This window comes from Pan paniscus, chromosome 4 (assembly GCF_029289425.2).
Source record: "Pan paniscus chromosome 4, NHGRI_mPanPan1-v2.0_pri, whole genome shotgun sequence".
Taxonomy (NCBI): Eukaryota; Metazoa; Chordata; class Mammalia; order Primates; family Hominidae; genus Pan; species Pan paniscus.
The window spans coordinates 131,308,962-131,331,490 of record NC_073253.2 but is presented as its reverse complement, the minus strand read 5'-3'; the positions used below and the strand labels follow the sequence as shown (position 1 = coordinate 131,331,490).

Below are 22,529 nucleotides of genomic sequence, written 5' to 3'. Positions count from 1 at the left end.
TGGGAAGGGCATGGACAGGCCACAGTTGGAGTCTACTCCACCAGTGTGGTAAGGAGGCCAGGAGGAGCAGCTCAGGAAATGCACTGTTTCCAGCTTCCATTCCTCAGCCCCTCGCATAGAGCCTGGGGCCAGTGGGCAAGTGGGGAGAATGCCATGTCCTTGTGCCACTGCCCCCATTCACACTCTGCTGCCTTTTATGTGGGTACTCCTCACTCCCACCATTCCCTTCCACCCACACCAACAGGCAAGGCCCGGAGGATTCATTCACCTGCTGGACAGCCCTTCTCCCCAGGGACCTTTTCATATCCAGGACAGCACTCGTAGCTGATGACTCTGTAACAAGACAACCATACATTGTGTTAGGCAGGGCTTCACTGTTCCTCACAGGTCATCTGGCCCCTCTCCACTAAGTTGCCACCACAGCCAAGGAAGAGGAATGGTGGGTGAAACACTCTCCTCTTAGAAGTCATTTGCTAAGTCATAGGTCTGCCTTTCCTGAGCAAGGAGAGTCTCACTCCTCCTCTGCTCTGTAGAATGCTCCTGGCGGCTGCCAACACCTATAGCCAACCAACTGGGAGAACAGAGGACTCTGGCAGCCTAGTCAGTGTTGTGACTAGAAAACATAATGCACCAAGGATTTTATCTCAACATTATTCACAGGAAAGCCGATGGTGAGTGTTCCTGAAAGGGAACAGGAAGGAATAGAAAGAGCCCTGCACCAGCTCTGGCTATGAGTCTGTCACTGACCAGCTGGGCCATCCTCAGCCAATTTCATCATCTCTCTGGGTCTCAGTTTCCTCATCTGTAAAACACATATGTGTATCAGGCAGTGGTCATTAAATCTCTCATGATTTTCTAGTTCTCTGATTGAATAGCCAAAGAGGGGAATATATATACAATCATCAAGTTTTTCTCTGTCTTCACAATCAAATTTTAAACTTTAAAATTAAAACAAAGCTCCTCTTACGAAGATACTTACTTTTTATTTTTTAAATAAAAAAAGTAATCAATAAGAACTTTTGTTTTCTGGTTTGAAATTGAAAATATACAAACAGTGACCACTGTCTGGAGATCTGAAATACACAGCTTTAACGAACCAATATTCTGGGGACGCCTAAAACACTGAGAATTTCAAATAATATTGCAAGGAAGGAAGTGTTCTGAAAGCCCACACCTAAGAAAGACTTGCTTAAAACCAAATCCCCAGGTTCTGCTGAAGGCTACCCTGTACCTTCGGTGGAGTGGGCACGACCTCTACTCAACAGGCCTGGAACCAAATGCAAACAGCCAGTCCTTCCCTTTCCTTTCTTCTATATGAATATGCCCTTTGAGACAGGAAAGGACTCAGACTTTAATTGCAGCGGGTTTTACCGCAGAACTGCTCACTGTGGGACTCTCAAAGGACGTTTAATGACATCACCAGGAAAGAAACAGGCCGACTGGAAGAAATACAGGCTTTAGGGCTCTGGAGGGGCCTCTGGAAGGTGCTCTCAGTGTGCCCAGGAAATCCTGCTCTTGTTCATTTAAGTGGAGTCGTCTCAGGGAAGACTTAGTTAAGCGAAGATGAAGCCTGATTCATCTGTTCTCCAGGGGGTGTTTCAGAGACAGATCAGCTAAGATGCTCAGGTGGCCAGGGAGTTGCAGCTGTCACTTTGCTAGAAATGGGCTCCCAGGAAATGACTGAGGAGTGACAAGCTATGCACATTCTTTTTTTTTCCTGTTTGCTTCCTCCTCCTTCCTTCCTCTTTTGTTTTTTTCTCCAGTCCTCCTTCCATCCTGTTTCTTTCTAACCTTTCATCCCTGAACTTATAAGGGCTAAACAGGCTATTGTCTTGGGACTGATCTTGATTGACTCACAATTTTATCTTCAGAAACTAAAGTCATCCTCTGCAACTAAAGTAAGATTTGATTGACACACTTTCAAAGGTGGTGTGGTGTAAGAGAAACAGTGCTAGAATCAGGAGATTTGACTTGTGATCCATCAGTAACTAGCAGGGTGAACTTGAAAGTCCATTTCTCTCTCTGGTCTCAGTTTCTTGGTCTATGAAATGGGGTGAAGTTAAACTAGATGATTTTAAAAGTTACTTGCAATCTCACACTCACGATTCTAGTCCATATTTCTAGAAGACAGTGAAGAACTGTCTGCCAACTTTTCCCAGCTAAATCCAGGGAGAGCTCCAAGCCTTGAACCCATAGGACTAGGGATGCATATGCATGGGATATGCATGGGATTCTAGGCTTTCTGTGATAAATTCCAGGGCTGTATTACTGGGGCTGGGATGTGGGATTAGGTCAAATCCCCCCAAACTTAGTTTCTTTCCTAAAGTGTCTGTGTGAAAATCCATGGAGATGCTGAAGCAGAGTTGGAGGAATAGTGTTATCCTCAAAGTCCTCATGTCAGGGCCCCCTGTGCACACGGGTGCAGTACTCTCTATGGCATGGAGCCCCTGGGCAAGCTGGCCAAAGACTCTTTTTCTATATTGTTGGCTTCTGAGTTCCATCCCCAAAATACCGCAAGGGAGCTGAACAGCTCAAGTGGCCTCACCAGGATTTCATTGAGGACAAAAGAAAACCAACTCCTCAAATATTAACTCATTGGTTCCTGTGGCTAGGTGTGTGTGTATGCTGAGGGGTGGTAAAGAAAGACACCAGGAGAAATGGAGGTTGGGGGTTTGGGAGGAAGGGATAGATCTAAGCAGAAAAGTCTCAGCTTGGAGTAGAGTAACTCAGGATAGAATCAGAAAGAAAGCTGTAAGGGTTCTGAGGGGTGAAGGAGTTTCTTAAGGTCATAGGTAGGTAGTAACAGACCTAGGACTCTTGCTGCATTCCATCAAGTCCAATCCTTTTTCCATTGCTCTTGAAAATGCACATTTGGAGGATAGCAGACAGATTTGGAAAGTCTGACATCTAGAAGACACAGGGGGTGTCTCCAAAGTGATCAAGGCTAGCCCTTGTCAGCACTCACTGTTCCTCTCCATGTGGTCTTTCAGCACCCATGTCCCACAGTGGCTGGACTACACTCTACTGTCACACATGGATGGCTTATGCAGCACATGCCCCACAACCAAGGCTCAGTCCCTCAGGCCACTGAGTCTTCTCGTGCCAAGGGCTTTTTCCTGGTTAACCGAGTGTGGCTTTCAGCCAGGAAGCTCTCTCTTAATCCTCTTGCCTTCCTGCTGCCCAGTCTGGCATCTCTGTCACTCTCTAGGTGTGCAGGGGTTAGCCACGCCTTCAGCCCCAGTGCAGCAGCCTGTGGGCTGGGAAGGTGTCAAAGCTGGCAGTCCACCTGCCTCCAACTGCCCCAACAAATTAACTCTTTTCTGAACTGGTCTGCATGGCCCCAGAGCAGCAGAGAGCAGCTGTGAATCGAAGGCTGAGAAGATTTCAGGCAACTTTGACCAAAATTTTCTGGGCTGGCAGTGGCCTGCTCCACTCTCCTTATACTCAGCTCAGTGTGCCACGCTCCCTGGCCCTGGTCCTAGGCAGAACACAGATGCTGTGGTTGGATGGGCTGGGAGCAATCACAGAGGCATGGGTCTGATGCCATTCCTCCAGGATGAACATATGAAAGGATGGAAACAATAGGGGGCTTCCCAGCCATAGCCCCCCAGTTCCTACGCTTCCCTGCATAGAAAAGACCAATCTGTTGGTTTCTGAATCTAATCTCATCAGCCAAAGCTGTTCTGATTAAAGGCTTCAGGCTTCTCCTCAGCCAGACACAGTCTAATAAAGAAAAACCTCAGGTCAGAAAAAGCAGATCCCTTAGGACAGCGGTCCCCAACCTTTTTTGGCACCAGGGATCAGTTTCATGGTAGACAATATTTCCCCAGATGGTGGCAGGGGGAAGGGGTGGTTTTGGTATGAAACTCTTCCATCTCAGACCATCAGGCATTAGATTCTCATAAGGAGCACACAAGCTGGATCCCTTACATGCACAGTTCACAATAGTATTCGGACTGCTATGAGAATCTAATGCCACTGCTGATCTGACAGGAGGCAGAGCTCAGGCAGTAATGCTCACTCCCTGCCACTCAACTCCTGCTGTGTGGCCTGGTTCCTAACAGGTCACAGACTAGTACTGGGAAGGTGCCTAAATTAGGGAAGGCACCTAATTTAGAAGAAAGTTTCAAGAAGGGTGCAAAGAGATAATGTCAACCCAAAGTCTATGTGTAGGGATGTCTGGGAGGCTCTCCACCAGTCCCTTCTAACATTTTTACTCAAGATTGGATAGAGAGAAGTACTGAGATTTCTCTCCCTAAGTTTCCAAGAAGTTAATATAATTTAAAACAACCACTGCACTTCACGGATTTGGCCGGCTGCTCTGGCCGTAAATGCCTGGGGATTAATTATACTCGAGAAGTCGTTGGAGCAAGGAATGGCCCTGTAGGCCAGTCACCTGTGACTGAAGGTAAACCACACAGGGCATCATAGTTTCCGAGAGGAATGGCAGAGCAAACACAGACCCATAACGTCTAGACATCTGACATGGCCCATGGACTGCTTGCCTGGGATGGTTTGCTTTCTGCCCTCCTGGTCTTGGAAACACAGCTGAGCTGATTCTGAAGCCTCCCAATAGAAAATCATGGCTTGCTTTAACCTACTGTCTACCAACAAAGGCCTCAACCACTACAGCCCTCACCAGGGGCCAGCATGGTTGGTGATGAGGACAGAGTCTTCAGAATGTGGATGTACTTTATTTGTGGCAATCTGTATGCAGCATGTGAGGGCATTTTGGGCACTCCTGGAGGCTGACTGTGTCTCCTCAGTTCCCAAGCTCCTTGTCTGATGAGCGGTCTTGGGGATCCCCTTTACAGCAGGGGGTGAGCAACCTGGAGAAGGTTGATGACCCTGAGACAAAGGCATCCTTCTCTGATGCTGAGGAGGCCTTGTCTCTGGGACCCACAGCCACAGGTTTGAGGCTGTAGACAGAGACCTGGGGCAGTTTAGCCAGGTCCTACAGGTCTGCTCACTTGTTCACCTCCCAAGTCACTGACACTAACTGCCAGGCTTGATACCCCCTGGGGGCAGCAAAGGGAAGTGGACAGACCTCCTCAGCTTACCAGTGAATGACTTTGACCAGGTTGCATAAAAGTCTTTTGAGCCTGTCTCCTCATCTGTAAATGGGCTAATAATCATATTTATCTTATAGTGTGATTGTGAGAATTGAATGAACTTACATATGAGAAGCACTTAACAGATGCTTACTGTTTACTAAGTGGTCAGTTGTGAAGCTTCTAAAGAAACTCCAGGTATAAACCTTAAAGTTGAAGCTATGTTAATATCTTCATTGAAAGCAATGCCCTACATGAGACCATTGATAAAAGTACATTGAAATACAGAAAAATGCATCTATAACTCAACAAATAAGGCCTGTGTTGGCTTCCCATTGCTTTCTGTGACAAATTACCACAAATTTAGTGGCTTGAGATCATATGCAAATTATCTTACAATTCCAGAGGCTAGAGTCAGAAATCGGCCTTATGGGGTTAAAAATCAAAGGCTGCATTCCTCACAGAGGCTGTAGGGAAGAATCCATTGCTTGTCCTTTCCAGCTTTGAGAAGCTGCCTGCATTCCTTGGCTTGTGGTTGCATCACTCAAATGTCAGCTTTCATCATCACGTTGCCTTCTCTGACTCTGATCCCACTGCCTCCCTCTTTTTTTTTTTTTTGAGATGGAGTCTTGCTCTGTTGCCCAGGCTGGAGGGCAGTGGTGCGATCTCAGCTCACTGCAACCTCCGCCTCCTGGGTTCAAGCAATTCTCCCGCCTCAGCCTCCTGAGTAGCTGGGATTACAGGTGTGTACCACCATGCCTGGCTAATTTTTGTATTTTTTTTTTACTAGATGGGGAGTTTCACCATGTTGGTCAGGCTGGTCTCGAACTCCTGTCCTCGTGACCCGCTTGCCTCAGTCTCCCAAAGTGCTGGGATTACAGGTGTGAGCCACCATGCACAGCCTGCCTCCCTCTTTTAAGTACCCTGATGATTATATTAGACTCATCAAATAATCCTGGATAATCTCTCCCTCTTATGATCCTTAATTTAATCACACCTGCAAAGTCTCTTTTTCCAGTAAGGGAATATATTTACAGGATTAGAGATTAGGATGTGGACATTTTTGGGAGGTCATGTTTCTACCTACCACAGGGTCTTACCCCAGGTGGCACATAGGTTCATGTAAATACCCAACAGAATAAAATTCCTTGTCAGCTAGTCAGCCTCCTAGTTTACAGAATGGGACAGAACCCTCAGGAAACACTGCCCAACAGAGGCGTTTGGTCGATCTCTGCTGTTTGGTGTATGTCCAATCTCAGTGCCCCCAGAGCAGATTATTCAAGAGATCCCAGCTGGCTGCACAGGGATATGAAACAGGAAAGGAGGCACTAGTATGGGTCTGGGGTCTGCTTGGATGACTTCTCACCATCTTCTTTTTTTTCCTCTTGGGACCAAGGTTGTGGGATATAAGGGAGGAAAAGGACAGCTCTTCTTCACCTTCACGTCAGCTGTCCCCGGTGCCCTGCCCAGAAGGACACCTACTGAAAAAGCCCTGCCAGCTGATGGAAAAGCTCGACCATGCACCAGCTGATCTCTTTAAAAGTTACATCTTTAAGCATTAATGCAGTGCTGAAGAAGTATTAATATTTTCGCCCCTGGGCAAAGGAACACTTGCTACTGGAGAAACAGGAGTGCTCTGCCAGCTCATCTTGGCTCCAGAGAAGGGCTTCGCACTTGTGAAATGTGTTGCTCGTGAAACAATTTCAAGACCTTTGGAATGAATAGCTGCCACCCATACCCGCTAGCTCCTCCACCAGCCCTCCCTATGCCACATTTATGATGTCTGAGCTCCTGCTATGACTATTCCAGTCCCATGATGTCAACTTGGACTTGGCTGTTAAATAGGCCTCCTCTCCCTGGGGCTAGCACAAAGGAAGCCTGTCGAGAGGCAGCCAGGCTTCCTGACCACAATTTCCTGCACCTTTGCTCAAAGTGCCACACGTAAAAAATTTTATGGCTACTAATCAAACCAGGGCCTGAAATCACAGAGGGGGATGCTGACTGTCTGCTCCCCACAGCCCTCTTTGTTTGATTAGCCATTGTATCACTCCGGTGCTATTTAGGATCTGAAATAAATGCTAAAGTGAATTTCCGAACAATAAAATTCACAATAACAGCCACTAAATAGGGACCCACTGGTAACCACTTCCTGTAATAAAGTCCATATGTCAGCTTGACGCATTGCACCAGAGACTCAGGCCCTTCTCTCTTTGTAAATGCAGAAAAGCTTTTGTGTGCAAGCAACAGAGCTTCACCTGATGACAGCAGTGGAGTCTGGGGCCCCACAAAAGCAGGCAGGTGGCTCCAGGCTCCTGTCTCACCAGGTTGGCTCCTGTATCTCTGTGTGACCTCTCACCACAAAGTCTTCCCCTGTATGCTTGGTTCCCGTTGTCTGCTTCCAAGGTGAAATTCTCCTTCTGGTTTCGGGACCCTTGACAACCTGAGCTGCCTCCTCCCCCATGATACTTTACTCCTTTTCATCCCAACATACACCTCTGCTCCAGCCTCCTTCTCTGGAGTCTTGCTGAGGAAATTCCAACTGCCTATGGACCTCATGCAGAGACAGTCCTTTTTGCCCCAACTACTACTGTGCTCCCATTTCCCAGTCTGCTCCTCACTCAACTAAAGGCATCTAGGGACCTACTTTCCCCAGGATAACATCAACTCCAGCCAGCACAGTCCTCTCCCCTTCCCACCTGACCACCCATGGCACTGAATTCTGACCGTATGGTGGTCAGACAGTAGCCTCCTCACTGGTCTTGGTCTCAGGTACACAGGAGCCCTGCCAAGCCACTCTTACTGAGCTCTCTACAAGAACAGAGATGGGTTCCACCTCTTCCTCTCTCTGAGTTCTCTGGATCTTTTCCAGGGCAGCTCCACCTTCCTAATACTACATGTAATGTTCCAGGAAGGGCCTCTCTTGTCCTAGAAGTTTTATATCAAATAATATTTTTCTATCTTCATTTTCTCTCTTTGAAGTTGCCCAAAGCAGTGGCCACAAATTCAAGAGTTGAATGTAAATGTCATATCCTTCTGGCTTTGTGAGACTAGGCCAACAGCTGGGACTGGGCATCGGGCTTTGCCTGAGTCCACTCTGAACCCCATCTCCCCACCTCATCCAGACATTTCTTCCTTTTCCTAGAGGACTCCCCTTGTGCTCACTGGGTAAGGGAGCTGCGCCACCACATCACCACATTATCATATCCAAACCTGCCCCCGAGGGGATGACCTGCTCATCAGGAACATTTTGGCAACACACAGCTCTGTTGCTTGTGCCTTGTCCTGGCACACAAAGATACAGGTACAAGAGCCAAGGCGACTCATCACTGACAGTATTGTCAGCCTGGACACTGATAGGGAATGTTATTGAGCTATTGTTAACTAGCTGGGCAAATGTTTCAGCCCAGCGGCACCCCCGAAACAGTGTGGCAGATGCTACCCTGTAGCCAGCTTGTCATCATAAATGGGTCTCCATTTTCAGAGAAACTTGAACTAACAAAAAAGATGGCCCTCTGAAGCCCAGGGCTCTTGAGATATAGAAGAGTTGTTTGCTTGGCACTAGCACTCTGGTCACCTTCCAAGAAGCAATTAGGTGAGGCCTGGCTTTGTGTTTAATTAAGTAATTAATTAACTGTTAATTTGAGTAGATAATATACACACATGGGAAAAAAATCAATCAGTACTAAAGGTTTTCTTTTCTTTTCTTTTCTTTTTTTTTGAGACGGTGTCTCACTCTGTCACCCAGGCTGGACTGCAGTGGCACGATCTTGGCTCACTGCAAGCTCCGCCTCCCAGGTTCACGCCATTCTCCTGCCTCAGCCTCCGGAGTAGCTGGGACTACAGGTGCCCGCCACCACGCCCGCTAATATTTTTGTATTTTTTTAGTAGAGACGGGGTTTCACCATGTTAGCCAGGATGGTCTCTGTCTCCTGACCTTGTGATCCGCCCACCTCAGCCTCCCAAAGTGTTGGGATTACAGGCGTGAGCCACTGCGCCCGGCCCATCTTTTTTCTTATTTTTTAAGTCAGGCATCCTGGAAGAATGGGTGGTGTATAATTTTCATAGTCTCCTTTTGTTCATAGCAGCAAGAATATCGCTGGGTGTCTGTTAGCTGAATCTTGGCAGTGTGTCCTCCTAGCTCACTCAACTTTTAGCTTGCAGGCTGGGCTGTCAATCAGGCATGGAGCAAGCTGCCATGGACCTGCCCTGGACAGGCTCCCAGGGACTGCTGGTATCTCCCCAGCTGTGCCATGAATCCCAGCTTCCCTCAATTCATATTAGGATTGCTAATTGCCTAACATAATCAGGGTCACACATTGGGATATTTATTTCCACATACAGTTTAAGGAAAGAGCATTTTCTCTTCTTTCAGTTGGCTATTAAATTGGAGGAGATGTCTGCTCAAAAGCAATGTCACAACAATAAACTCAAAAATCCCTAACATTGAAAAGTGCTTAAGAGAGTGGCTTAGAGTTTCTTAATCATCCCATTATGTATGGAGACAGGAGGAAGGTCAGGCCTTCACAAGTGGCTCAGGAGATTTGTCACACACATCTTCCTAGCTATAGGAGACAGCCAGCTTTGAGATCTGTTGACAGTGCCAAAACAGATTAGGTTTCCCCAGAATTGTTAGAACATGCACCTGATTCCACCAGGGAGCTGGGCAGTGGGGTAAAAGCTGCCTCCCTCCTTGCTGAAACAGACATCAACAAGCCCTATTGTAACCACACTGGTCCACACCCCGTTGGCACTCTTACTTCTGTTTGTGTGGTCTAGATTTGCAAATCTAGGGTGATAATAATAATAGTAGCTAGCATTTATTGAGCACTGATATGTGCTGGGCACCATATTCAGTCTCTTATGTACATTATTTCATTCAATCCTTGTAACAACCCCATAAGGTGGGTCCTTTTGTTATACGAACTTTTCAGGTAAAGCAATGGAGGGTTCTAAAGATGAATCGACTGGCCCAGGTAGAGCTAGGGTTTGAATGAGGAAGTCTGTGCAAATATTATATGCTATGCTGTCTCATAATCTGCATATGTTTAGTGCTCTAAGTCTTTTTGGGGTGTTTACCTTCGGACTGTAAGATAGGGATGGCATTCTTTAGTACAGATTCACCAATGGGCTTTCTTTTCCAGAGTCACATGCTGGTGGCTTCTCCACTGCATATCTGTATTATTTTATGAGGATTGAGAAACACACACACACACACACACACACACACACACACACACGCAGTGTTTCATGTTTCTTGCAAACCCAAACCAGCCCTGAAAAAGGTCTCCAAGTCTTGTCAGCAGCCTTAAAAATGCAAAACAAAATTGGCCAGCTTCCTAAAAATGCCACTCCCTAGCACGCAGGTCCCAGACATGTTCGCACATGCATCTTCATGGCTTTTTAGGCAACCTGACCTTCTAGAAGGCTGGCCCAGGCCCTGGGGAACCGCAGCCAGCGTGCATACAGCTTGGTCTCCTGGCTGGTTACAGATACTTACGTTGATTTGCCACAGATTTTCCTTTGGTACCACTGCTTGCAGTTGGTGAAGTACTTCCTATTAGTGCCAATAACCTTCTGCACAGCACACACGTTGGGGCTGAAAACAAAAGCAGCAGAATTAGGAAGATGATCAGCACGTCCACCCCACTTTAATGACTCCCATCATGTTTGCCTCCTTGGGTCACTGGAACTTTCTAGAGATAGAGGAGAGAGTCATTTCAGTCTTGGTACTGGGGATATCTTGGGTTTAGACTTTGGTTCTGTTTACCTAGATTCCCATCAGCCCCCATGAAAGCTTCCCCTGCAAAAATTGTTAAAATCTCTCTTACATACTGATGTAACTTCATGTACGTATCCTTCTTTGACATGGGCAATTGATAAGTGTAAACAAAAGCATCTCTCAGGCAGCTCTCCGTACAGACATGCTCTGCATGCCTGGACCAGCTGCTTGGCTCCGAAAGACAAGCCATTGTTACTGTCTATCCTATAAACCAGAGGCTTTATAGCTGGTTTAAACCATGGCTGGTTGCTCTCAGGACCCTGATAGGGGATGCTCTCCCATTTAACTCTCAGTTGTTCATTACTTAGATCCCAGCTCAAGTCCCACTTCCCCCAGAGAGCCTTTCTGCAATGTCCCAGATGACATGCTGCTTTCCATCCTCTGACAGTGGATACGGTCCTTATTTGATGGTGGGTTCCAAACAGAATTCCTGTAAGTGATGTGGGGAGGTGGGGGGTGTCTCTTCTCTGCATCTAACACACAACAGAACCTTGAGGACAAGTGTTCTGCCTTGTTCTGTTGTTCACATTCTAGATGGGGCCTAGCATCCAGGCAGGGTGTAGAAGGAGCACGAAATGAACTTGTTGAAAATACTGCTCCCCAAACTACCCAGATCCAAAGAATCCTCAGGGACCCTGTGAAAAAGCAGAGTGTAAATGTCTGGGGGTTCTGCTAAGAAGCCTTTTCCAGAACCATAGGATTTTGGTTTTGCGTGTTTTTTTCAAGTATACCAAGTCCTGACCCAAACTGTGCTCAGGCCAGGTGATTGTGAAAGCTTCATTAGGAGCCCCTAGGGAAAGGAAGCTGCTGTGCTACGTGGTCAGTCAGGAGAGGGTTGATCTTCCTGAGCCAGAGACAGGCATGCATCTGACTGAATCACAAGTCAGAGGAAAGCAAATAAAGCAAACAATACTGAGGGCTTTCACAAGACCTCCAAGCTCAGAGAACTTCAGGTATCACCCAAAGGATGAAGTATTTCTTTAACATCAATTTCCCTGTTACTTTAAGAATGCCATCCACAGACATCACTTGATGTGCAGCGTATTTGTTAAGAAGACACCAATATTGCAGTAAAAACTACACCTACTGTCCCCATCATGATTCCTCTGCAGGAACTTGAACAATTCTCAAATATTCAGAGTCAGGCTTTTGGGTGGGAGTCCATTCTGCCCCTTCATTTCTCTGCCCTGTCTCTTCTGCGGTGATATGACTGTCACCTCTTGGTCAGTTTTTTGTTCAACAGGTGAAAGTGAGTGGGCCCAGGTGGGACAATGAGCATTAGTGAATCCATGTAAGGATCTAGGGGCAAGAGAAGTGAAGGCTGGAGAAGGGACCACAGCCAGCAGAGGCCCATGCCTCCGTAGTCCTAGCTGGGGCTGACCAAATCCTCCAGATTTCTGAATACCTGGTTTCTGTTTGCTGCCTAGGATTCACAGGTTAGACAGTCCCTGAATAACCCCTGAAGAGTCCTTGCTGGCCATACTCCAGCCCCCGGTCCTATTTATTGTTACAGAATCCCAGAAGCTCTTCAATCTGATCAAGCAGGAAACAATTACTGTCAATGAATTCCCTGCCACTTTCCGTAGGCGTTTGGCGAATCTTCCACAAGTCTCTTGTGGATGTGGCTCCAACATTCCTTTGCTGAATGTTTCCACTGCTGCTGTCCTTGTGGCAGCAGCAGAGGCTGGGGGCGGCTGTGACCCTCTCCTTCTCACATCGGGGAGTGTGTGTGGGCTGTGTACATAGGAAATTCATGCTGAAGCTTAATTGAAATGAGCAAGTTGCTTCTGGGCCTCAAGAATAACAGCATTGATGTTCAGCTTAGATTTGAAAACCAAGTGCTTCAGGAAATTCAGTTCAGTTTTTGGTGGTTGATGTTTGGAAGTGTGATTGTATTTTTACTTCTCTTTCAGTATTATTTTCCCCTTCCCTATAGCAACACAGATATAGCTGGGAGTCAAGAGACCACATCATAGTTATTACTCTCCCAACAGCATTCTGTGTCTAAACTAAGTCACTCTCTACCTCACTAAGCTGCAGTTTCACCTCCTGTAAAATGGGAACATGAACAGTAGATCTCACTGTGTTGTGGTGAGGTCGAAAGCAAAAGCGGCAATCAAGTGCTGCGCACAAGCAAGGCACAGCTGTTATTTCTTCCTTCATATCAGGCAGCACGCTACAATTCCTTAAAATAGCAAAGTTTTCCTTCCGTTTCTAACAGTTTTCACTTTGAATGAAAGGCTGGAGCTAGAACAACGTTATCCATTTGCACAAGGCGCCACAGCCCTGTGTGCCAGGCCAGGCAGCCCTGTGGCATTAACAGGGACAGTTAGATCCGAGTAAATACAACTGTGCCTGCAACCGTTTTGCCATGGTTCATGTGCCTGCGCATCCAGATTCTACTGGGACAGGGGTGCTCCTGTGACTTCTTAGATTACTCTGCCCATCACAGATTACAATAGGCCTTTCCATCTGTGCTGCAGGAAGCTAATTAAGAGGCTTTGCCTGCAGGGGTATGGTGGGGAAGTTGATCTAATATCTGGAACTCATAATCAAGAGCATCTGCATTTAAGAAAAAAAACCCTATTTTCCAGCTGGTCAGCACTCTTCTGCGCTCTGAAGGGAAAGAGGTTTGCTATAAAGATGGCTCTTGATGGAAAGCCCTCAATACCTTTGAGGATCCTTCACTGTGGCTGTGCAGAGAGATGCTCTTACAGGTGACACTGTTGCAGGGCATGCTATAAGGATCTTCTCCTGACTTAGTGGCGAAGATACAGAAGAAATAGAACCCTCCCAGGCAAATTGAGGCACCCAAACATAACACAATTCATTGGCAGGAAAGGCAGAGAGACCAACGGAGAGGTGAGCAGAGATAATAAAAGTGCCAGGTGCTTGCATTTTGATGTTGAGGCCTCATATCCCTCTCATCTTTCTGGCATCCCCCCTCACTCTATTCTGACACTGCCCAAGTCAAAGCTGATTCTCCCACTTCCAGAAAGACCCTAGGATATCCCCAGTATTCTCCTCTTTCCAGGAGGGTGTTGAGGTTGCAGCCAGGCCTGGTTTGATTTCACTCTGCAGGGTGGCCAGATGTGCTCCCAGCAGGCCCTCTCCCCCAGAGCCCCAAACTCCTGAAAGGCCTAGACCATAAAGCCACAAGTAGAGAAAACAAGAGCAACTATGCCCTACAAGGGGCAGCCTGTACCCGTACCCAGAGCACTCCTAGTGCAAGGAGCCAAGATTGTCAGGGCCTGTGAAGTCAACTCTATCACCCCCAACAATGAGTTCTGATTTGAGCACAGATCTGCCCAGTCTCTTGGAGGTTTGGGCATTGCTTGTGGGTGTGAACGCCAGACCCCGATGGTATTTAGGCTTCCTCTGAGGAGTCACTACAAGATTCTACACATATATAGTTTTACCTAGTTATGAAAAAGAAGTTGGTGCAACCAGGTAGGCTGGAAGCTGCAGCAAAGCCTGGGTATTTGTGACGCAGGTATGGCCTGGTTTTTGAGGTAGAAATGTTGCCTGCCTCTGCCTGGGTCAGTATTAGGGCCACTATCAGACCAGACCTTCTGCTTGAGTTTGTCTCCTAAAGCCAACACATCTTCAGGGTCTCAAAGGAATTCCTGCAATGATAGTGTCCTACATTTACAAACCCAGCTATTACTTTAAGACAGACTCCAATCCTGGCTCCAGTGCACACTTCAGGACTGTGGGAAAGTGGAACCACTCAGGACTCAGTTTCCCCATTTGAACAGTGTGTGTGAGGGCCCAGTGCATTCTCCTGCTCTTCATCGGGCAGGACAAGAAGTGCCACATTGCCCTTGCTGTACCCAGAGAGCAGTGTCGGGTGCCAGCAGTGTCTGAGTGCAGGGCCTGGCCAGGAGTACAGGAGCCTGGGGCACCTTAGATGCTGCCACCGTGTGTGGCCCAGGTTCTTGTCTGGAGTCGCTGGCCGGGGGCCTGGCTGGGTTGGAATAGGTGTACTGCTGGGTGGGCTTTGCCCTTGGCACCTTCCCACGGTGATTATGGCCAAAGAGTTGCCATTTCCCCCTTTCTGCAGTGGCTGGGAGGAGAAGCTGAAAGCGCTGTCCGTCTCAGGCTCTTGGCCTGAGTCGAAGGTCTCTGGTCCGCTTCCCCACTCCCTTCTACAAAGCGGCGGCCTCCCGCTTTCCCTCCATAGTCCTCCACCTCCCTCCCTCTCTCCTTCCACCGCGTGCAGGGCTGGTGTCCGAGCGCTCCACTCTGCAGGTTTTTAGTTCGGGCTTCGTCCCCTTCGCCCCCAGCCCAGTTCAATGCCCCCAGCGGCTTGCGCTCCGAGCCCCGACTACCTGACCCTCCGTGGCCCCTGGCCAGGCGGCTCGGCTTACCCGTGCTGGCGGCCCCGGAGCCTGCTGTGCTGCAGCACCAGCTGGTAGGGCGACTTGGCGGGACCCGCCAGGGTCGCGGCGGGGCCCAGGGCCAGAGCCAGGGCGAGGGCCAGCAGCCGCACGAAGAGGGCCATGGAGCGGGACGACGCGCACCGAGCGAGCTAGCGACCGACGGGCAAGCGGGCGGCTCCAGGGAAGTGAGAGCGCCTCCACCGCCCGGGCCAGGTTAAGTAAGCTGCGAACGGGAGGGAGCGGACGCCAGGGGCGGGGAAGCTGGGCCGGCCCGTGCAAGGAGGGCGGGCCGCCTGGCGCCTCCCAACCCGCGCGCCCCCGGCTGCCCTGGGCACCCACCCGCTCCCGCACTGTGCCCGTGCTCAGTTTTCCCAGCCCTTGCCCTCACTGCCAGCCCTCCCTCCCTCGCCACAGTCTTCCTCAAACCAAGGGTATAGGTCCCTTAGGCCTCCTGTGGCTGCTTCCAAATGGGGACCTTGGGACTGAGGGACAGCTGTCTCTGGGGCTTCGGTCCTGCATGCTGGGGGCCCGAAGATTCCCTCACTGATCTTGAGGCTACAAAACACTGCAGGGAGGGGTGAGGGGAGGCAGTGCTGATTCCCAGAACACCATGGCCCATCAGACTTGTTTCTGCACCCCAGGAGCTGACCCCCCTCCCCAGCTCCTTAATCTCTAATCCCTCCACCCCCACCCCACCTGTCATGCTCATTGAAAGACAGATGAGTAAATCGTGTGATCCACAGAAACGCCAAAAATGTGGGGCAGGTTTTGTTGGGCTCTAAGCTGCTTTTGGAGCCCGTGGGGAAGGGTGGGGTCCTCACCTTGGTACTAATTCATTCCCTTCTTCAGTAAACATCTCTGCAACAGTACCTGCCAGATAGATTCTGCAAAGGCAAGAGTCCTGCCCTGGAGGAGCTCAAGGCAGGTAAACAAATTGTCACATGGTAAAGAGGTGATACTTACCCAAGCATCTATTAATCACCCATCAGTTACTTGGCACTGCTAGCCCTGGGGAGACACAGATGGATGAATAGAATGAGTGAGACCTAAGCCCTTTGTGAAAAAGCTCCAATTTGGGAAGATCCGTAGCCCAAGCCAATGATGTTCCATGAAGAGTAGCTGGGGCTTTGGGAGCTAAGAAGAGGCACCTGGCCCTGACAGGGTGATACCTGCTCTGAGGCCTGAAAGATGAAAATGAGTTAACCAGGTAAACTGAGGCATGCATTCACGAAACTCAAGTTGTCTGGTTGGCTGAAGCACAGGGAGGTGGAGTCAAGGGTAGGGAAGAAGGGGAGGAAGGTAGCAGGGCCCAGACTCCAGCTAAGAGCCTAGCGGGTGATGGGTGGAGGCAAGTGACATGGCCAGTGTCATGAGAGGCTTAAGGAGGCAAGAAGAACAGGTAACCAGGAAGGGACCATGGGAGAGCTTGAACTATGGTGGTAGAGGCAGAGATGGGGAAGGCTGGGCAAATGTGAGGGGTGTAGGAGGTAATAGTCTCAGTAGAATTTGGAGTCTGTATACAGGGAGAAGGGGAGAAAGGAGAGTCAAGGATATTGTAGGGTGTTTGTGGTCTGGACATTGCAGCAGGTGATGGTGCCACGTTCAGAATGAGGCACATGCAGGGTGCAGGCTTGCCAGGTAGATGAGTGGTTTGGGACACCCTGAGTCTGAGGTGCTTATGATTCATCCTGGCGAAGCATCCCATGAGGATAAAGCTGGATATGAGGATCGGGGGCTTGAGCGAGGGATGCGGGATGAAGATTCACACCTGGGAGTCATCCTCCAGTGACAGAAGAGCCCAGGAAGTAGAGAATGTGGGGTTGTAGTCAAGGAGGGGTATCCTAGTAGGAGGGCGCTGCTCAAAGTGAGGAATGCTGCCAACAAGACAGATCTGAATGGCTTTCACTGTGTCAGAAGCAGAGAGGTCACTGGGGACTTGGCTGTGGAGAGCAGATGGCCAAAGCCCGAATATGGTTGTTTGATGGAGAGATGAGTAGCATGTAGAAGCTTGTCTGAGAAGGGAAGGGGCGAGTTAGGATGGAAGCCAGGGAAAGAAAAAGACAAGCGGGGCTTGGAGAGGTTAGAACTCTGATAGAAAGAAGGTGGGAAGGAGAAGGGAGAGAGATAATGAAAGTGAGGGGACAGGAGCAAGGGGAAGCAGGAAGCAGAGTGGTGTGGGCACTGGAGGAGGAATGGCCTACTGAGAGCATAAAGCAACTGAGGGCCTGCGTGGGGAGTGATCAAGCTAGTGGAGAGGAGGGAACAGGTGTATGGGAGATTTTAGTGGTAGCATTGATTAGACTTGGAAACCCCTTGGGCATGCAGGGTTAGGGAGGGGGAGTAGAGCTAACCTCGAGGCTCGTAGCTGGCAGGAAGGGATGCCTATGCTGGGCATGCTGGTGAAGGTGCACATTTGGGTGTGTGAGGAGAGTGCTCCATTTGTGTTCACATTATGTGTGAACAAGCCACCTGCATTTCCAGGAGGGATGGACAGGAGGGAGCTATATTCAAAGGTCTTGAGCTCAGGATAGGTATGAGGATTGGAGATGCAGATTTGAGTCACCACTACGAGCAGGTGGTAGCTAAAATCATGCACTGGATGAGCTTCCTTGGGAGCAGGTGTTGGAAGAGAGGAGGAGGAGGAAGGAGAAGAAAAGGAGAAGATGGGTTCAAATACCAGTCTTTCTACTTCGTAGCTGTGTGGTCTTGGGCAAGTTATTCAACCTCATAGAGAGGATAATAAAACCTACCTCACAGGACTCTAAACTAGATTACATGATACAATTCGAGTAAAATGGCCAATAAATATGCATTGCTGTTATTATTATTACCTCTCCCCAGTAATTGTTCTATATAGTAGGGTTCAATGAAACAATATGATAGTTTTGAGCAACTACAGAAATAATTATCTGAAAATGCTCTTTCATTTATTGAAAGCAAAACATTTCTCGGTTTCAGCATGACTGCTTGGCATAGGATAATGGGAAGAACCCAAAGGGATTCAAGCTCAGGCTGACTCCCAGAACAAGTTTCCCCTGAGATCAGTAGAATTTGGCTGCATTGCAGTTTCTAGGAAAAATGCTCCTTGTATGTAAGAGGCCAGGAGCCCTGCCATCTGGTTCCAGCTCTCTCTCTAGCAAGATTTAGGGCAAGTCAAGCAAGTTCACTGGACCTCACTTCTCCAGTCTGCAAAACTAACATTCGATGACTTGAGTTTTTCCATGAGCTCAGTAAAGAGATTGCAGTAATACTTTATTTATGGTTTAGATATTTTTTTAAAATCCCACATCCATGCCCCACCACCCATCCCCTCTTTCAAACATGAAAAGCAGAATGCTGTGAGTATAAACATTCTCCCACCTGAGGTTGCTGCTTCTTTGGAGACAAGAGTGATGCTGCTGGAGGTAAGAGCAGGGACCCTCCATCTCCACATGACCCAGAGCCAACCAGGCAAACACAGAGCACCAGAAACCCTGTCATTTGAGAAAGAATTTTTTCCTTCCAGATTAAACAATCTAAACAGGAGAAAGTGAGGCTTGCTTGGAAGAATCTTTACTAGACTTTTTCAAGCACTTTTTAAAAAATGACTGCTTTTACATTTTGTGGCACATGAAAGGTCACCAAAAACAGTTCAGGTTTTGAAAATAATCCTGTAGGGTATGACAACAAGCTTTATGCATCATGATAAATTAGTAGTTCCAACAAGTTCTTCACAAAGGAACCTAGGAAAGAAACTGGTTCTGGGCCTGTTGGTGGGAGAGCTGGCATCTGCAGCCCAGCTGACCCCGGGCCTGCCTTTTCCTTACTCCCTAAAGTTCCTGGTGATGCTTGGGCATACATGGAGACAGAAGATACAGTCACAATCATTTTCAGAGGCCACCATATAGCTAAATAAAGAGCTCTTAAAATTCAGCTCCCCAAGACTTGCTAGGGAGAAAAAAAGGTGAGTTTTGGCAAGAGATATCCAAATGAAAAGATGTGAATCAAATTTGGGGGAAAATTGCCATCCCTTGTGTAACACACAGAACTTAGAATGGTACTTCATATACAGTAATTGTTTTTTCCATGTTACAAATAAAGGTAAGAAACATCTCAGTTTACTAACATTAAGGTGTGATTGTAGTACCATTTAGGGGATTTTGGATTGATTTCTCAAGGATTTTCCACAGTCTTGCCACTCAAAATGTGATCTGCAAAACAGCATCATCGGCACAACCCCAGAGTTCATTAGAAATGTGGAAAATTTAAAAAATTTTTATTTATTTATTTATTTTTTCTAGCTCTCATGAAGAAATGTGGAATCTTATAACCTCCCAACCTCCCAAGACCCACTGAATCCGCATTTTCACCAGATCCCCAGGTGATTTGTATGCACAGGACTACAGGGTCATGTTAAATAGCTACGAGCTCAGAGGTGGTTAAAAGAGGATTCAATTTATGTAGGCATGGAAGAAACGAAATACACCTGAAAATGTGTACCAGTGAAGTGACCACAGAGGAACTCTCATCTTCCGCTGAGGCCCAGCTCACTTTGTGGAAGACCTTCAAGATGCCCAGGCACAAGGTCAGTAGTTGCATATTCAGTGTCTTCCACACACTGGACAGGGAGGGGAAATTGGCCACAGTCACCTTCCATTCTTCTCTCTTTTCAAAGCCTGCAAGGGAGGCTGGGATAATCGACAGGTTTGTAATAGCAGGAACTTAAAACAAACTTGAGGCTTCGGGCTCTGCAATTGATGGGAACAGAACAGCCGTCGCAGCCCTAGAATGGCATTAGGCCCCAGTGTTTAGTTTCTTAAATGACTTGGCTGTTTTCACAACTTCTCCAAACACTGGCTTTCTTAATCAGGGCCTGCCAAATGCTACTTGTTGGTTAGAACCCAATTTCATTTTCCAGGGAAACTGATTTTTCATGAGAGTTTCATTGATTTGGCTCAGCTAAAATATCTAAGAAGAATCCAGAGGCACTTTTGAGGTTGCTTTAGTTGCCTGACCTCAAATACTTTAGTGGAGGGATGCCCACAGATGATTGTTGGCTTACACATGCCTTTCCTCTGCTTCCCACGAGTTTTCTTGCACGTAGGATAAAGGCCTTCAGGGAAATGGACACCACCCAGCAGCAATTCATTCCAAAATGCAGAAATCCTTTGGCTCTTTCGTCCAGCTCCCCTTCTTCATTTCTTCATTCTTGCCTGTGGTGCCGCTCAAGGTTGGAAAACTTGCATTCAGTTTTGCCTGTCCCTGCTCTCTGGTCCCCCACGTGCAATCAGTCACCAAGATCCTGCAGGTGTTCTTTCCAAATCTTTCCTAGATGCTTCTGTTCCCTCTTCTGCTACTCAAATACTCCAGCTCCCCACTGCCTTACCTCTCACCACCCACAGCCTCCAGCCAGTCTGACATCAGCTGCCACCCCAGCCAACCATCTCCCAACGTGGCTGGTCTTATCTTCCTAAAACACCACTTCTACCAAAACACTGCACTCCTAGGACACTCCCGATGGCTTCTATTGTTTGGAAAAGAAAATCGAGACTTCTCTGATTGTTTATTTATTTATTTTTTTGATGAACATTTTATCCTCCCCAGCACCCCACCATGTTAAAAAGGAATACAGGCACATTACCAAAAAAAGAAAAACCTTAAAAAATACTGAAAAGGCTAGATAAGAGGAACACACACATCCATAATCCCTATACTGAAAGAACTTCCCATGTATTGCCCTCTTTCTACTGTACCTGGCTTCTAAAGTCCTGTGCAAAATTCCCCCTTTGCTTCATGTAACCTGCTTTCCCTGTGTCCCAGTCTCAGCCTGGGCTCTTGCAGGGCCAGCCTGTGCCTCTTCCACCCACTCAGGCCCCCACCCCCAGCCCTGCTCTGCTCCCCGTATAGTGAGCACTGTGCTCCTTCTTTGCCTCTACACACATATGCGATACTCTCCCTCCAAAACCAGCTTTGCTAAGAAGCTTTGCTCAGGCAAATTCCTTCACCTCTCTGGGCTGCTGTTTTTTCAGCTGGTCTCCCTTCCATGGCTCTCCCACTGGATGGAGCCTCTCCTTTTTGAAGTCTAACATCCGTCATCACAGTGAGCCCATGTGTTTGTTCCTCTGATTCTCTAACAGCCTCCTAATAAGTCAGCACGGAGCCCAGTTAGCATTTGCGGATCCATCAGTTGACTGGCTTCCTAAATTCTTTCTAGCATAATTCAACTTATTCTAATAGAGTGGTCAGAATAGACAAAGACATTTGTTGGCTCTGCTGTAGGTGACTGCTCCACCATATGCTGTGGACTAGACTCATTTGCGTGGCCCTCTGGGTCAGGCAGGGATTCTGAAGGGCTTTAAAGAACATTGGACCTGGCTCCCTCTCCAGCTTCCCTAGCACAGGCCTTAAGTCCCAGCATGAAGGAGAAGGATCGAGCTTCTCTGGGGCCGGTGGTCCCAACATCACATCCTGATCCTTTGGAAGCTCCCTCATGCTAGGTGAAAGAAAGTCTCTGCTTCCTCAGCTGCAATGTTGTGCCAGCATTAGAAGGTAGAAAGGGGAAGCAGGGTTGATGCAGCCATGACCGATGGCTCCACAGCAGCCATCCTGAGAGCCATTTTCAAGATTCCTAAGAATTTACTGCTATCCTGACCCGATCCACCCTACTCCAAAACACCCTGGACATTCAAATCCATGGTATAGAAATTAATTTGTGCAGGCTAGAGAGCTGGTGAGATGAGAGCCACCATATTTTGCCTGCTGGTTTTAACATTTTAGAACTTGCTCATTGTCCAGATCAGCACTTTTGCCCTGGCATGAAAGGACAAAAATTAAACCCCATGTAGAGTGCTCCATGATACCCACCCCAGACTTCTCTGGACCCTCCACTGCCCCTCATCTAACGATTGGGCACTGGGCCCAGTGGCAAGCCAGCCATAACACACCCTTCCCCAGTCTTTCCCAGCATTTTCTTCCTCAGTCTTCCATCCATGGGACTTGTCATATTTCACTGGGACAGGAATGGGGTGAATGCTGTGCTCTACATAAGCCACATAGTGCTCTGTAGTTAAGATACAAATGTTTAGAATGATTTCTGCTTCTAAAGACAACAAAAGCAAGAATTAGCCTCCAAGCTTCCTCCAGATGAGGTTATGTTTAGGAAAGGCTATACGTTTGAGAATGATGCAGGGAAGCAAGCAGAAGGAAAAAAAAAAAAAACCGGAAGGAAAAAAAAAACAGTGCATGCATGTGCCCACGTAGAATACTAGCTTATTAAAGAAAAATAAGAGTTTACCAATGTCAGGTACTATTCTCAATACCTTTATGTGTTAAGTCATT

The 22,529-nt window shown here is 47.9% G+C and overlaps 1 protein-coding gene across 2 annotated transcripts in view; it reads right to left on the bottom strand.

Moving 5' to 3' along the window:
* Nucleotides 1–22,529, bottom strand: part of TGFBI (transforming growth factor beta induced) — a 55,379-nt gene that overhangs the window by 19,456 nt on the left and 13,394 nt on the right. The window contains exons 1-3 of one of the 2 annotated variants that reach the window (XM_003829252.5): nucleotides 15,201–15,536; nucleotides 10,549–10,647; nucleotides 269–333 (exon numbers count right to left, since the gene is read on the bottom strand). In XM_003829252.5, the coding sequence (XP_003829300.1) occupies nucleotides 269–333; nucleotides 10,549–10,647; nucleotides 15,201–15,334 (298 nt within the window). In that variant the 5' untranslated portion in view covers nucleotides 15,335–15,536. Of the gene's footprint in view, nucleotides 1–268; nucleotides 334–10,548; nucleotides 10,648–15,200; nucleotides 15,537–22,529 lie in introns of those variants that run through there. The other variant, XM_055112711.2, reaches the window with a different exon arrangement.